Source organism: Pseudophryne corroboree, chromosome 9 (assembly GCF_028390025.1).
Source record: "Pseudophryne corroboree isolate aPseCor3 chromosome 9, aPseCor3.hap2, whole genome shotgun sequence".
Classification (NCBI taxonomy): Eukaryota; Metazoa; Chordata; class Amphibia; order Anura; family Myobatrachidae; genus Pseudophryne; species Pseudophryne corroboree.
The window spans coordinates 19855873-19873092 of record NC_086452.1 but is presented as its reverse complement, the minus strand read 5'-3'; the positions used below and the strand labels follow the sequence as shown (position 1 = coordinate 19873092).

The 17220-nt window shown below is 48.4% G+C and overlaps 1 protein-coding gene across 1 annotated transcript in view; it reads left to right on the top strand.

Annotated features, from left to right (window-relative positions):
- GIPC2 (GIPC PDZ domain containing family member 2) overlaps positions 1-17220 on the top strand; it is a 142501-nt gene that overhangs the window by 93752 nt on the left and 31529 nt on the right. The window contains exon 4 of the mRNA XM_063939011.1: positions 15156-15265. Coding sequence (XP_063795081.1) covers positions 15156-15265 — 110 coding nt within the window. The remainder of the gene's footprint in view (positions 1-15155; positions 15266-17220) is intronic.

The window sequence follows — 17220 nt, the reverse complement described above, 5'->3', positions numbered from 1 at the left end:
GTGTCGGTGCACCACTGCACGCGAGTCCTGGGAAAGATGGTTGCTTCTTACGAAGCAATTCCATTCGGAAGGTTCCATGCAAGGATCTTTCAGTGGGATCTGTTGGACAAGTGGTCCGGATCGCATCTTCAGATGCATCGGCTGATAACCCTGTCTCCAAGGACCAGGGTGTCGCTGTTGTGGTGGCTGCAGAGTGCTCATCTTCTAGAGGGCCGCAGATTCGGCATACAGGACTGGGTCCTGGTGACCACGGATGCCAGCCTTCGAGGTTGGGGGGCAGTCACACAGGGAAGAAACTTCCAAGGACTATGGACGAGTCAGGAGACTTCCCTACACATAAATATTCTGGAACTAAGGGCCATTTACAATGCCCTAAGTCAGGCAAAACCCCTGCTTCAACACCAGCTGGTGCTGATCCAGTCAGACAACATCACGGCGGTCGCCCATGTAAACCGTCAGGGCGGCACAAGAAGCAGGATGGCGATGGCAGAAGCCACAAGGATTCTCCGATGGGCGGAAAATCATGTGTTAGCACTGTCAGCAGTGTTCATTCCGGGAGTGGACAACTGGGAAGCAGACTTCCTCAGCAGGCACGACCTCTACCCGGGAGAGTGGGGACTTCATCCAGAAGTCTTCCAAATGATTGTACACCGTTGGGAAAGGCCACAGGTGGACATGATGGCGTCCCGCCTCAACAAAAAGCTAGAATGTTTAAAGAAAAAAGAAGGAATTCTGTATTGTCGACGCACTGGAAGAAACTAATTCTAAAATATAACCTTTATTGGATATGTATTAAAATATGAATATGATTAATTCATTTTCCCGAACTACAGTGAAACATAGAATTAAAATAACGGACAAACAGGTAAGTGAATCTAAACAAAAGATTGAAAAGTTGTGAATAAAGATTTTAAAAAGCGTGTCCACGTGTGTTTATGAGTGTGTCCTTATATTTGGGGTTACTATATTGGTATAAATACCATCTGTATTTCTACATCCATCCAATATTATTCGACTACTATCAGTATCTATAGAGTCGGTACATACATATAATGTCGACCACTATCAGTATCTATAGTGTCGATATCCACTGCCCTGAGTTCAGGTACTTAGGGATCATATACAGTATGAAACTTCCAAATACAGGTTACTCTATTTTATTGACAATTACGGTAACTATGAGTCCTCTAGAAGTGTATTCACAGATCTAGTACCCCCTAAAGTTAATTACTCATATACTGAGAGCCTCTCACACTGGTTATCAATATTATTGGAGTATCTATTTGTGCATGGGGACGCGTTGCTTTAAGGGGTATAGCAATCCCTCCTTGCATAGAAAGCAACTGTCTTATACAGTAATATTATTTAATTATGTGATATCCAACTGTGTTGCTCAGATTTCGGAGATACTGCTTATATTAGGGGTATTGCAACCCCAGTTATACTTCCAGAGCAGACCGTTTATAAATACGGTTAATTTCTTATACATCAGTTATTATGCATACCCTCAGTTGCCATAGTTTATTTCCTATCTATGGCACCAGAGTAAATTCACCTATGCTGTGAATTCCTTTGCAGCATAGGTTTCCATATATCGTAACAAGTTCCTTATTTGGTTGGCTAACAGTGCTGTTTATACTGTATAGTGGTCTCAATTTTTAAATAAAAGTGATCCGCATGCATAGTACTCTCAAGTAGCAATAAGGGATAGATCCTATTCACCCGTATGGGTCAAAAAATAGAAAAAGAGAGATTTTTATCTTGATGCTGAGTAACCCATATACATGTTCAATAGACCCAAATTTATTGGACTCAGAATAGTGTGTATTTTATTTCAAATATTTATTATTGGATGGAATTTTATATTCAAGTTTACAATATTCCCCAGAATCTAAGGTATCTGTTATTGCTGGTAGTTATTGCATCATAGTAAATTTAATATACATTGATAGGATTTGTGAGCTTCTCACACACTGCTTTAACAGTAGTTACTTCAAGTTATGGGCCCTACACACTGGCCGATATTTTGAAAGATATGAACGATCTCGTTCATAAATGAACGAGATCTCGTTCATATCTTTCAGTGTGGAGACTTAAGCGATGAACGATGCGCGTCCCCGCGCTCGTTCATCGCTGGTCTCCTGTCGGCTGTGCATGCAGGCCAATATGGACGATCTCGAGTTGTACGGTGTGATTGGTGTGGCTGGTATGAGTCTTACCCGGGATTCCAAATCCCTTCCTTATTGTGTCAGCTCTTCCGGGCACAGTTTCCCTAACTGAGGTCTGGAGGAGGGGCATAGAGGGAGGAGCCAGTGCACACCAGGTAGTCCTAATTCTTTCCTTCGGAGCCCGCTATTCCCCATGGTCCTTACGGAGTTCCCAGCATCCACTACGGACTACGAGAAATAGAATTAACGGTGAGTAAATTCTTATTTTTACCCCACGGGCCTAGTGCCCGAGTCCCTGGTGGTCTAGGGGAAGGGGGGGTGGCACCACCTATACTTGTTGCCCCCCCGGGCCTAGTGCCCGCCTTATGTGTCTCAGGCCTAGCGCCTGTTTTACCCCGCGGGCCTAGTGCCCGAATCCCTGGTGGTCTAGGGGGAGAGGGGGGCACCACCTGTACTTACTCGTCCAAAGGGCCACGGCTGGACCAAGCCTGGTCCGGCCACGCCCACCGCGTCATCTTCGCCGGGGGCGGGATGGCTCCCACCACCTCCGGGCTTCCTGGAGGCTTCACCTGGGCAGCGGTGGCCCGTGCAAGCTCTTTTGCGTTGCACACCGCTGGCCCAGGGCTCCCGGCGTCTTCACCGACGGGTGTCAGCTCTTTGTTGTACTTCGCCCGGCGGGCGGCGGCGTGTAACAGCTCTTTCACAACTGCCGCCGCCCTCCAGGACTTCCGGCGCCGTCTTCTTGCTGCAGTCTTCAGGAGCTCTTCTCTGCTCCCTCCCGGCAGACGAACTGACCTCCCGCGCCCGGCGCTGGCTAACACAAGCCAGTGCCGTGGGGCGGGGCTATGACGCGGTGAGCCGGGATTGGCTCGCCGCCGCCATTCCCGATTGGTCAACAGCTTGCGAGCCGTGATTGGCTCTCGGCTGGCGCCAAATTTGAAAAGCCGCAATGTGATTGGCGGGGTCTGCGTCCCGGAGGATGCAGGCCCGCCGCCATCACCCACGTGGAGCGGCGGTGGCGATTCACTGCCGCCCCCACGCCCGCTGCCGAACTCCGCAACCAGCTGGGCAGGGGAAGACCGGACCAGGCCCGGTCCCCAGTGCTGACCGGAGCCAGTGCGACCTCCGGCCCCATGGGATGGTGCCGAGCCATCCCAGGTCAGGAGGGACGTGCAGGCTAGTAGCAGGGCCAGTGGGGGTCATTCCGAGTTGTTCGCTCGGTAAATTTCTTTGCATCGCAGCGATTTTCCACTTAGTGCGCATGCGCAATGTCCGCACTGCGACTGCGCCAAGTAAATTTGCTATGCAGTTAGGAATTTTACTCACGGTTTTTTCCTCGTTCTGGTGATCGTAATGTGATTGACAGGAAGTGGGTGTTTCTGGGCGGAAACTGGCCGTTTTATGGGTGTGTGTGAAAAAACGCTACCGTTTCTGGGAAAAACGCGGGAGTGGCTGGAGAAACGGAGGAGTGTCTGGGCGAACGCTGGGTGTGTATGTGACGTCAAACCAGGAACGACAAGCACTGAACTGATCGCAGATGCCGAGTAAGTGTGGAGCTACTCAGAAACTGCTAAGAGAGGTCTAATCGCAATATTGCGAATCTTTCGTTCGCAATTTTGATAAGCTAAGATTCACTCCCAGTAGGCGGCGGCTTAGCGTGTGCAAAGCTGCTAAAAGCAGCTTGCGAGCGAACAACTCGGAATGACCCCCAGTGACCGCACGAGTACACTGGCCCTTGCTACAAATACAAGAAGTAATTTGCTCCCGCAGCAAACCACGCAGCAGTGCAAAATGGTGCAAGTGCATTTATTTTTTTTGCCCGCAGGGTAAATACCGGCTGCATTTGCATGTAGCGAAAGTATACCAGGCAGTTTTGTTTTTACTGAAGTCACGACATGCCCCTTCCAGACTATAAATCTCTCTGCGCATTTTACATCTGATCCACTTGCAGTGCAATATAGTTTTGAAAAGGTGCAAATCGCTTCTTTATATTGTGCCTATGTTTTTATTTGCTCCTAACTGTGAATAAGGCCCAATGTTCTCCCATAGACATGAATCGGATTGAGTTGCTTTAAACGCAAGAATAGAGAACAAGCAGCGTCTAAAGCAGGGGTGGGCAATTATTTCAGCTGGGGGGCCGCTTAACACTTCCAGCGAATATTCGAGGGCCACACACAAAATACTCAAAAAGAGTCCCCTTTTTTACACATTACGGCAGACAGCGTCCCCCTTTTTACACATTACGGCAGACAGCGTCCCCTTTTTTACACATTACGGCAGACAGCGTCCCCTTTTTTACACATTACGGCAGACAGCGTCCCCCTTTTTACACATTACAGCAGACAGCGTCCCCTTTTTTACACATTACGGCAGACAGCGTCCCCTTTTTTACACATTACGGCAGACAGCGTGCCCTTTTTACACATTACAGCAGACAGCGCCCCTGTTTTTACACATTAGGTCAGACAAGAAAGAAAGAAAGAATTATACTTACTCTCTCCGCTGGCTCAGGCTCCTCGGTGCAGCTTCTGCAGAGATCCCGGGCAAGGAGGAGGAGGGAGTCGCAGCAGCGCTGTGTAATTGGTGGAGGCGCTGCTGCTGTCCCTCTGCTTCACCATAGGCTGTTCTCCGCCGCTGTGAATGCTGGGATGCGCTTCCCAGCATTCGCAGCGGCGGAGGGCAGCCTATGGTGAAGCAGAGGGACAGCAGCAACAGCACCTCTACCAATTACACAGCGCTGCTGCGGCTCCCTCCTCCCCCTCTTTCTCCCCCGTGCGCTCTTCTCCTCAGTTACTGGCCGCTGCCAGGGCTGGCAACAGAAATATTGGGGCCCGGTACACTGATATATCTGGGGGCCCCCCTTGTCATACCCCCCTTACCCTTGACCCCCAACCTTAGCGGTAAGCACACCCCACCATCACACACAGCAGCCGTCCTACACAACCCCTGTCTTCCAAACTCACAGCAGTGGCCAACATTAGTAACATAGTAACATAGTATCTGAGGTTGAAAAAAGACAATTGTCCATCGAGTTCAACCTATTTGTGGTGTCCTCTGCATGATGATTTGACTAAATAGTAACTATAATGCATGACTATGCACCATACCCCTGGATATCCTTATCCAATAGGAATTTATCTAACCCATTCTTAAAGGTGTTGACAGATTCCGCCATTACAACTCCCTCGGGAAGGGAATTCCAAACACGTATTGTCCTTACCGTGAAAAAGCCTTTACGCCGTATTGTGCGGAATCTCCTCTCCTCTAACCTGAGCGAGTGTCCACGAGTCCTCTGTGTTGATCTAACCAAAAACAGGTCCCGCGCAAGCTCTGAGTATTGTCCCCTTATATATTTGTAGATGTTGATCATATCCCCTCTTAGTCTCCGCTTTTCCAATGTAAACATGCCTAGTCTTTCAAGCCTTTCCTTGTATTCCATCGTCTCCATGCCCTTAATTAGTTTGGTCGCCCTCCTTTGTACCTTTTCAAGCTCCAGGATATCCTTTTTGTAGTACGGTGCCCAGAACTGTACACAGTATTCAAGGTGTGGCCTCACTAGTGATTTATATAATGGGAGTATAATACTCTCGTCCCTAGCATCAATACCCCGTTTTATGCATGCTAATATCTTATTAGCCTTCTTTGCTGCAGTCCTACTTTGGGTACTACTGCTTAGCTTGCTATCTATGAGGACACCTAAGTCCTTTTCCAGTACAGAATCCCCTAGTTTTACCCCATTTAGTAGGTAGGTGTACTTTTTGTTCTTGTTACCACAGTGCATTACCTTACACTTGTCTGTGTTGCAGCGCATTCTCCATTTGGCTGCCCATGCTTCTAATTTAACTAAGTCGTTCTGAAGAGACTCGGCATCCTCCTCTGTTTTTATAACCTTACACAATTTGGTATCATCTGCAAAAATTGACACCATGCTCTCTAGACCTTCTGTTAGGTCGTTAATGAAAATATTGAACAATAGCGGTCCTAATACTGAGCCTTGCGGCACACCACTTAGCACTTCAGTCCAAGTTGAAAAATATCCATTAACCACAACGCGCTGCTTCCTATTATCTAACCAGTTTTTGACCCAAGTGCATATTGTGCTTCCTATCCCTGATTCTTGTAGCTTGTATATAAGTCTCATGTGTGGTACAGTATCAAACGCTTTGGCAAAGTCTAAAAAGATTACATTACATTACCTCCCCGTCCAGTACAGAGCAGTGGCTGGAGTCACAATCACAATACACCCCCCTTCCTCTCCCCCACAGCACACAAACAGGCAGCATCCAGCACCCCAATCCATCATCCCTCCAGTACATAACAGTGGCCAAAGAGATAACCCCTGTCAGTATAGCTGCAGCCAGAGAGACCCCCCACCCACTGCATTTGACAGCCCCCTCTCCCACTCCACATACAACAGCCAGCATCCGACACCCCCTCCCCCACTCCACACACAGCTGCCGGCATCCGACACCCCCCTATACACACAGCAGCCGGCATCCGACACCCCCTCCACATACAGCAGCTGGCATCCGACACCCCCCTCCACACACACAGCAGTCGGCATCTGACACCCCCTCCCCACACACAGCAGCCGGCATCCGACACTTGCCTCCCGCGCTCCACACACAGCAGCCATCCACAAACCCCCTCTTGCCCATCCCACCCCACAGTAGCAGCTGCCGGCTGCAGATACATCCATATGTGCCCGCAGCCTGCCCCAAACAAACTCCTGGAGAACAGAGCGCGCCTGCAGCGCACATACTTACCAGCAACACACAGCCGCTGCCAATCAGGCTCCTTGTGACGTCTAAGAAACAAGCTGCCAGCCTGTCTGAGTCCCGCTCCTCCTTGGCCACTCATGCTCCTCACACTGAAGGGGAGGACTCGGAGAGGTCAGGATGCAGGGTCGCGAGTGACTAGAGCTCCGTCACACGGGGACTGGCTGTCAGCCTACCAGAGTTCCGGACAGCTGACCGCAGCGCATAACAACAGAGGAAATCCCGGTCAGCTGACCCTGTGACGTGACCGGGATTTCCTTAGCGGCGCCGCGTCTGAGAGCAGGGTAGCGCAATGACAAGCGACTCAGCCTGTCGGGCTGCTTGTCATTGCACTCTGATGGGACACAGCGGGCCAGGCAGAATCGGTCCGCGGGCCGCATCCGGCCCGCGGGCCGCATGTTGCCCACCCCTAGTCTAAAGGAACACAATGAATTGTCACGCTGATTATACATTGTAGCATAGTCAGTGAGACAAGGAGTATATTGTTTATAGTGTTCCGTTAGGTGCTGACTGTTCTGACAAAGTATGTTCGTTATTGTGGATGTCGTTTATTTACTTGTAATTACCCTGCTGTAGCTTTTGCTATATACAGTGCTTTCTGGTGGTCATTCCGAGTTGATCGCTAGCTGCATTCGTTCGCTGTGCAGCGATGAGGCAAAAAACCAGCACTTCTGCGCATGCGGTGCAATACGCACACGCGACGTACTATTACAACGAAAAATGTAGTTTCACACAGGGTCTAGCGAAGCTTTTCAGTCGCATTGCTGGCCGCAGAGTGATTGACATGAAGTGGGCGTTTCTGGGTGTCAACTGACCGTTTTCATGGAGTGTTTGAAAAAACGCAGGCATGCCGGGAAAAACGCAGGCGTGGCTGGGCGAACGCAGGGCGTGTTTGTGACGTCAAAACAGGAACTGAACAGTCTGAAGTGATCGCAAGCGCTGAGTAGGTTTTGAGCTACTCTAAGACTGCACAAAAAAACTTTGTAGACGCTCTGCGATCCTTTCGTTCGCACTTCTGATAAGCTGAAATACACTCCCAGTGAGCGGCGGCATAGCGTTTGCACGGCTGCTAAAAACTGCTAGCGAGCAATCAACTCGGAATGACCCTCTCTCTGTCTGGCTTCCTTACTGTATGTGTTCTTTATGTAGGCAGTCACTTAAGGTGCTGACCTTCTTTGGATACAACTGTCTTGTGCAAAAGGCAAAGCAGATCTGAGTCATATCCAAGAGCACTGAGAAACTATTAGAAGTGACTGGAATTAAGTCAGAAAATGAAAACCGTTAGTAAAACTTTGCAGAGAGCATAAACAAACCTATAATGAAAGCCATATGAGGGTCTTATTTCTGCTTGCTGCACGGCTGTATACAAAAATGCTCAATTCTCAGTATATGCAGCAGTACTGGACGATACTGAGATGTGTTTCTTAGAATCGGAGTCGCTAAATACCCCAATGGAGGTTCTACAGGAAACGGGCGCCAAATGTCACTCGTAAATGTGTCTTGTCGCTGCATTCAGCCCATAAATTGAATGGATCTTTGGCGTAAGTTTTAAGGTAATAAAATTGCTGAGAAATAATTATAGGAAGGAAGAGGAATTATCCGGCGCTGGAGGAGGGTATAGAAGTAACCCTTCTTATACCTGATGTGTCGGTGACCGGACAGCCCCTGACCCTCCTAAAAGGAGTCATACTATAAAGTAGGACTGAGCGCAGAAGCGTACGGCAGTCAGCACTTACATAAAGAGAAATCTTGTGTGAAAGTAAAAGAGAGAAAACCTGTCCTGTTCCTGGTGAACGCTCACTATACTTTCTGACAGGATTTGCTGACGCCACTGAGACTTTTACTTCATGGGTGGTTAGCAAATGGCAAAAATCTGTGTGGGACGGGCACGTTGCCCACTTCCTGCGGAGGCCTGTGCAGGAACCGGACGGGAAATGGTTGTACACCCTCGGGCAGAACTAACAGTTTGAAATAATACAAATCCCGGCTTTTTTCCAATAGGTTCTCAGATTTCCTGTATGGATTCCTCCCGGCATGTCCGTGTTACTATGGGGGTGAGTCAGAGGCGGGCGCAATTCAGATCCAGACGCAAATGACCGATGATTTGTGGTCTGCCCAATGTTTCTCCGATGCTGCATCTTTGCCGCCGGCAGTGAGGGTCTCATTATAAAAAGATGGCTCCTGCAGCATTTGCATAACATGGCAGACCTGCTGCGACTGAACGCCGAGCGCCGTCTCCACCAGCGTCCACCTCTGGACCAGGCTTTATGTCCCGCGCCGGGCAGAACTCCCCGGTTATGTGATCATATCATTGGGATGAGCATTTTATTTATCGGACGGTTTCATACCATAAAGCCGGTTGAGTTATTGTAACAAAGGGGGTCATTCCGAGTTGTTCGCTTGTTGCCGATTTTTGCAACGGAGCGATTAATGCGAAAATGCGCATGCGCATGGTACGCAGTGCACATGCGCTAAGTATTTTAGCTCAAAACTTAGTAGATTTACTCACGGCAGAACGAAGAATTTTCATCGTTGAAGTGATCGGAGTGTGATTGACAGTAAGTGGGTGTTTCTGGGCGGAAACTGACCGCTTTCTAGGAGTGTGCGGAAAAACGCAGGCATGATAGTTGAAAATGCAGGACTGGCTGGAGAAACGGGGGAGTGGCTGGGCGAACGCTGGGCGTGTTTGTGACGTCAAACCAGGAACGAAAAGGACTGAGCTGGTCGCAATGGCAGAGTAAGTCTGGAGCTACTCAGAAACTGCGGGGTAATCATTACGAGAAAATTAGCGAAGCATTCGTTCGCAATTCTGCTAATCTTTCGTTCGCAATTCTGCTAAGCTAAGATACACTCCCAGTAGGCGGCGGCCTAGCGTGTGCAATGCTGCTAAAAGCAGCTAGCGAGCGAACAACTCGGAATCACCCCCAAAGTGCGGTTTTGTGGCTGAGAGACAGCTCTGCGCCTAACACTCCCCGTGGCGTGTGTTCACAGCGCTGCATTTGTTTTTCTTACATGACGTTAGAGTAATAAATGTCATCTGCTCCGGAGGAATAATATATTATACAGTAGTCATTACATTCCCCCTGCAGACAGTTTGTAACATTGGTTTCTGGGGAAATGGATCAAAATGAGCTGAAATACAAGCGTGCCCCTTTTCTCAGTGATGGCAGGGTGTACCAGGGCACGGGGTAGCCATATCCCAAGTATTGTGTGGCCACATCCCCCAGCGTTATGCATGGAGACCCAATATGCAGGGCAGGGAATGGTTAAATCTCCAACCGCAGTTACCCCTGAGTAGTAGACACAGACGTATTTGGCGAGAGAGTATTAATAATAGTAAAGATATGAACAAAACTCGGTTTAGAAGCCAAATAACTGGAATGCAAAACAGAATTGATTATGTTCACGTGTAATGTGATAATAGCTGACGCTGCCTGTACATTGCCTGCTGGGGAGACGACGGGCGATAGCTGGCAAACAGTATAAACTATAAAGGAGACGATCAGTATCTTCTGCAAGCGGGCGGTAATGGGGTGAGGATGTGACCTGGGAGGGTGGCGGGTCACCGAGTCTCACAGCAGATGTGTCATCTGCTCTTCCGCAATACGATGTAGAACAAAGGAATTTTATATAAAGTTTTATAGGGAAACAGACGCACTGTGCCCCATGTAAGCCACCAGCTGTGTTGGAGAAGGCAGGCGCACTGTGCCCAGAGGTGTAGCTAGGTGCCATGGTGCCGGGAGCAAAGGTATGTTTTGGCGCCCCTCTCCCCTGTACTGAATTGGATGGCATGTTACATTTGTAAAGAAACCATATTTAAATTGGTGGCAGGGTCAGTTCTAGACCTTGTAGAGCTCATTGCAAAAGTTTTCTTTGGGTGCCCGCGTGTATAAAATATGGACAGTGCACACCAAAATATTGGGGCATGGCCACATAATAGTACCAATTCACATTACACGGCACAGTAGTGTCCATTATTTCACATTACACCATACACTAGAGCTGCTTATACACGTTATGCCACAGTAGATCCGCTTATACACGTTACGCCACACAGTAGTGTCCGTTATTCACATTACACCACACAGTAGAGCCGCTTATACACGTTACGCCACACAGTAGAGCTGCTTATACACGTTATGCCACAGAAGAGCTGCTTATATATGTTACGCCACACACTTGAACTGCTTTTACACATTACACCACACAGTAGAGCTGCTTATGCACATTATGCCACAGTAGAGTCCCTTATACACATTACATCATGGTAAATCCCTTTATACATGTTATGCCATGGTAGAAAACGCTCATACATGTTACACCACAGTAGAGCCACTATAGAAGTAGCTGTATTCAATTATTTACTTTTTTTAATTCAAATACATGAAAAACACTATGTATGCCCCGACTGACCTGACCTCACAACCCCCAATCCTTTAATGAAAATAATGGCCCTCATTCCGAGTTGTTCGCTCGCTAGCTGCTTTTAGCAGCTTTGCACACGCTAAGCCGCCGCCTACTGGGAGTGAATCTTAGCTTCTCAAAATTGCGAACGAAAGATTCGCAATATTGCGAAAAGACTTCTCTGTGCAGTTTCTGAGTAGCTCCAGACTTACTCTGCCAGTGCGATCAGTTCAGTGCTTGTCGTTCCTGGTTTGACGTCACAGACACACCCAGCGTTCGCCCAGACACTCCCCCGTTTCTCCAGCCACTCCCGCGTTTTTCCCAGAAACGGTAGCGTTTTTTCAAACACTCCCATAAAACGGCCAGTTTCCGCCCAGAAACACCCACTTCCTGTCAATCACATTACGATCACCAGAACGAAGAGAAAACCTCGTAATGCCGTGAGTAAAATACCTAACTGCATAGCAAATTTACTTGGCGCAGTCGCAGTGCGAACATTGCGCATGCGCAATAAGCGGAAAGTCGCTGCGATGCAAAGAAAATTACTGAGCGAACAACTCGGAATGACCACCAATGCCCCAAATGTGACCTCCCACAGACCTGATAATCCCCCAATCTCTCAATGAAAATAATACCCCAAAACTGACCCCCTTCCTAGATCTGATAACCTCCCAATTTCTCAATGAAAATAATGTCCCAGAATTGCCTGAGGGGCAGAAATAGCTGCACCGCAACAGTTTGAGGGGCAAGGAGAGCTCCAGTATGTGCTGCCTGTCCTGTTCCTTACCTAGTCTCAGAGTCCGAGTCAGTGTGCACCTGCTCTGCTCCTCCTCCTCTGCGGAGCGCCTTCTAACTTTTCCAGCACCTGGAGCTCGTGCTCCACCGGAGCCACCCTCGCTACACCCCTGACTGTGTCCCATGTAAGCCACCAGCTGTGTTGGAGAAGGCAGACGTACTGTGCCCCATGTAAGCCACCCCGCCGGATTGGAGAAGGCAGATGCACTGTGCCCCATGTAAGCCACCCCGCCGGATTGGAGAAGGCAGATGCACTGTGCCCCATGTAAGCCACCCCGCCGGATTGGAGAAGGCAGATGCACTGTGCCCCATGTAAGCCACCCCGCCGGATTGGAGAAGGCAGATGTACTGTGCCCCATGTAAGCCACCAGCTGTGTTGGAGAAGGCAGATGTACTGTGCCCCATGTAAGCCACCCCGCCGGATTGGAGAAGGCAGATGCACTGTGCCCCATGTAAGCCACCCCGCCGGATTGGAGAAGGCAGATGTACTGTGCCCCATGTAAGCCACCAGCTGTGTTGGAGAAGGCAGACGTACTGTGCCCCATGTAAGCCACCCCGCCGGATTGGTGAAGGCAGATGCACTGTGCCCCATGTAAGCCACCCCGCCGGATTGGAGAAGGCAGATGCACTGTGCCCCATGTAAGCCACCCCGCCGGATTGGAGAAGGCAGATGCACTGTGCCCCATGTAAGCCACCCCGCCGGATTGGAGAAGGCAGATGCACTGTGCCCCATGTAAGCCACCCTGCCGGGTTGGAGAAGGCAGATGCACTGTTCCCCATGTAAGCCACCCCACCGGGTTGGAGAAGGCAGATGTACTGTGCTTCATGATAGTGTAGGAGACACAGTGTAAGAGGTAGATGGTGTGTGGACGTCAGCATGTAATAGTCCCTGTTCTTTATTAGTGTGCATCGCACAGAACAAAGCCTCGCACAACAGAGTAATATGTTCCGGCAGGTTCACAAATGCAACAATTTGTGAGTCTGTGGACCTAGGGCGCATCAAATCCAATCCAGCTTCTCCCTCTGTATCACATCCCATTCCAGACCTTCTCCTGCCGCCTGTTCTCCGCGACCTCCAGGAATGTGCACTTGGCAGCAGTGCGATCCTGTGTAACAAATGTAATTGTCACACACACAAGCATATCACATTCCCGTACAAGAATTTACAAAACTGCAATTTCCATTAATATGCAATTTAAGTCCCCGTGCATTTACGCAGTAGCGTGCGAGCGTGCGCAGAAGTACGGAAATCGATGAATAGCGGTTTCTGCACTTCAGCGTATGAAGCTTAATCATGGCCATAGCACTGGAGATGTTTGCTGCACAGATCCCTCGCCCCGGATCCCACTGACAGCCAGAGGAGCAGGGAAGAGGTCAGTACTGCCGGCCTGACCTGCCCCAGGTGGGACTGCGGCTGGGAGGAAGGAAGGTTTGGGTTGGTCGGATGACCATACTGTAACACGGTGTCACATTCTCCTCTTGGTGAGACATTGGTCATGGCCAGTCCCCTCCACCACACTGACGCCTCCTCTCCCATCTCCAAACTGGAACGCCAAAACCATATGGTGTCAGCTCTGCGCTGGGCACTGAAATGCACCCGTCTGGTTACGCCAGTGGGGTGGTCTTCTGTATGCCGACTGACGGGATCCCGGCGCACAGTATACCGGCGCCAGGATCCCGACAGCTGGCATACCGACACTTATTCTCCCTCGTGGGGGTCCACGACCCACCTGGAGGGAGAATAAAATAGTGTGGCGCGCGTAGCGTGGCGAGCGCAGCGAGCCCGCAAGGGGCTCATTTGCGCTCGCCACACTGTCGGTAAGCCGGCGGTCGGGCTCCCGGCGCCGGTATGCTGGTCGCCGGGAGCCCGACCGCCGGCATATCGTAGTGAACCCACGCCAGTGGGCACACTACTGTATCTCTGCATACCTAGAAAGCTGCTCCATTTGCCGGTACGGCAGACATCTTACGGTACAGAAGATTCCGCAAACCTGAAAACCATGTTTAAGGACAACTTAACAGGAACAATCATGTACTCTGTAATTGGGCGCTGCGGAACCCTTGTGGCGCCATATCAATAAAGGATAATAATAATAATAATAATAACAAAGAACAAAAGGAACCTGAATTGTTGTCAAGCTTTGCAGTTTAATTTTTTTTGTTTTTGTTAAGCTGAAAGGCAGGATTAAAGATGCTGGTGCCTCATGCCTCAATGAGGTCACTGTTTCGTAGTGAAATGATAGGCTGCAGATGACTGAATTTTAGTTTAAATCGCAAAAGTGCTTGACTCACAGGGACCCACAATGTGTGAGGATCATGGTACTCATGTATTGCAGTAATCGTACAGCTACATGAAACAAAAGCAAGGCCCTGCCCATATGAGCTTACAATCTAAGCAGTGTGGGGAGCAATAATACATAAGGTAGCATTACAACATTTGTAACTGGTAGGAGGTAGTGTGTGTGGCCACTGTAGGCGGCTATGTTACCGGCAGCCAGTAATACAGCAGCCACTGGCAGTCCGTATTTCTGTGTCACTACCAATGGTGTGAGGAGCAACAGTAGAAGGTGGAGACATGAAACGTGAAGCAGTTACAGATATACAATATACTAAGTATAGTATATACAAATCCTGTCCTCGTGTAGTTTACAAACTAAATTGTATATATGATTCAAATGGAAGAGCTCTGTATTACCACCTGGTGGTCAAAAGTGGTACTGCAGATGTACATGTTATTCAGTGTTCTGAAACATTACCATTGCAAGTTGTGTTTTTTAGAAAGCTCTGATTTTTTTGTTAAAGAGTTTTGGAATATGTGTTACTGCGATATGTCTATCATAGCGTGCGATATATAAGCCCAGGCACTTTAGTGTTTATCTTTCTGTAGCTGACGCTTCCTCAGCTGGCTCACTGGCCTCTACAGCGTTTAAAGCGTCGGTAGTCGGACATGTTAGGCTCTCGGGAATCTTCTTTCTTTGTCACCATAACGATTTCTTTCTCTATATTCCAGAAATGATTGAGCCAAGATCAAGAGGTGGAAAAACGACAGAAGGTAAAATTTCCACCGGACGAGAGACTCTGCGATTACGATCAAAAGGACCAGCCACCGTGGAAGAAATGGTGAGTCTTACCGCAAGTTACAGAAATCTCAGCGATATGGATTTAGCTAAACAATACAAGGGAACGATAGAGATTTGTTTTTTGAAACGTGTTCCGATATGACGGGTGATAAGTTTAGGAATGACAAGAATATATGGGAGTGCAGAGCATTTAAGTTTCCCACCAGAGGGCGCCACTATGCTCATTATACAGATTGCTGAACTGGGCAGGGTTTCACAAGCCCTGCCCCAATCTCTGTGGAGTTTGCATGTTCTCCCCATGTATACATGGGTTTTGACAATGCCTATAATATACCTTGTATAAAACACTCTAAAAGGTTAAAGAACACAGTACGCAATTGGCGTATGGAATACCATAAGAGTACGCACGTAGCGCAACGAACGCTTAGCCGTGGATGAGACGCACGAGCGGCACGTTCGCTCACGGCTTAGAGCGTAAAGGCAAGCACGCTATAGGCTGCCGACTAACGTAATGATACGCTATCAGCGTAGCGGACGCTCGGGACCACGAGGAGATCACAAGCGGCGCTGACGCTCACAGTGTTTAACCTTTATAACTATACCATATACAATGTACTTATACTGTAAACCCTTGTGCAGTGATAAGGTGTAAATGCAACACAGTGTAACCTTGATAGTTTAAAAGCTGTATGAGCGTATGTGACGCTCTGAGAACCACTTAGCAATATAATAAACACTCTAATACCGGTCTAAGGTCACAACACCTTTAAGGAAGAGAATGAACGTTCAATTGCAAAAGAATAATACAATACAAGTTATACACTACCAAGATAACATAAAATACCTAACCGAATCACTACACATAAAATACAATACAGATACAAATACATTTAAAGGGGGGGAAGGAGAGAGAGAATGGCTTATAACATTAAATAAGAGACAATATGGTTGCAGAGAACTTACGCACCAGGGGAAACAATCGCAAGCGCCTTTCTGGATATCCAGCTCCTGATTATCAGCAATGAGAACCGTTGAAGAGAGTAGAGAGCTGGCCCAGATCGGCTTGTCCTTTTATACACTACACACAATACAGTACAATGGTCCCTACATTCTTATTGTTCATTGGACACAGGAATTCGTCTTCGCATTATAACAAAAGGTCATAGGTTGGTTCATACAGGTGGGCTGTGAATATTCCTAACTGATCAGGTGGGTGGGAAACTGGGTTTCCCGCCGCATGGGTAATAAAGTGCAAATATAGTAAATGTCCATAAACTTCTTATGTCCATAACTATACGCACGAGCGATTAATCCGCTTCAAACCAACACCGGAATATTGCTAATTATATTCTCTTCCGATGGATACTAAACACCACTGTGTAACCCCTGTCTGACCCTTCGTATCAAACAAAGAGGGATCTCTTTGTCCCCGAACATACTACATTAACTAAACTTTCAGATTCTATCAAAGGGACCATAATCTACAAAATACATTATATGAATAAAATATGTTACGATTGAGTCGCCCGCTAGACGAACACAAACTCTACCGTAAATGCGCATACCGCGCGTCCGCGAGTGCACGCGACCGCGAGTATACGCACGCACGGGAGGGCTCATGCACGTGCAGCGGGCACACGCATGAGGTGCATATATGGCAGTGTGCAGCGTGATATTTTTCTGACTTTGACAGTCCACCCTTTGGCAGTCACCAATAACTGCCACTTCCTAAAACAGTTCAAAAAGAGAAAAATATATGTCATGTATAATACATTTCTATGATTGGGTAGGGGAGGAGAGGAGAAGGTAGGAAAAGGGTATGACCTAGTGAGATAGCAGAAGCATGTGTGTATGAATCCATGTTTGGGGGGGTCATGTATCATCGTGCCATACGTGTTTTAAATCAAGCTTCGAGGTATTGCGAAGTATACATTTGAATTCCTTCTTATCCCGTGGTACGGGTCTGTGGATGGGCTGTCAAACTTTACCGAGCTC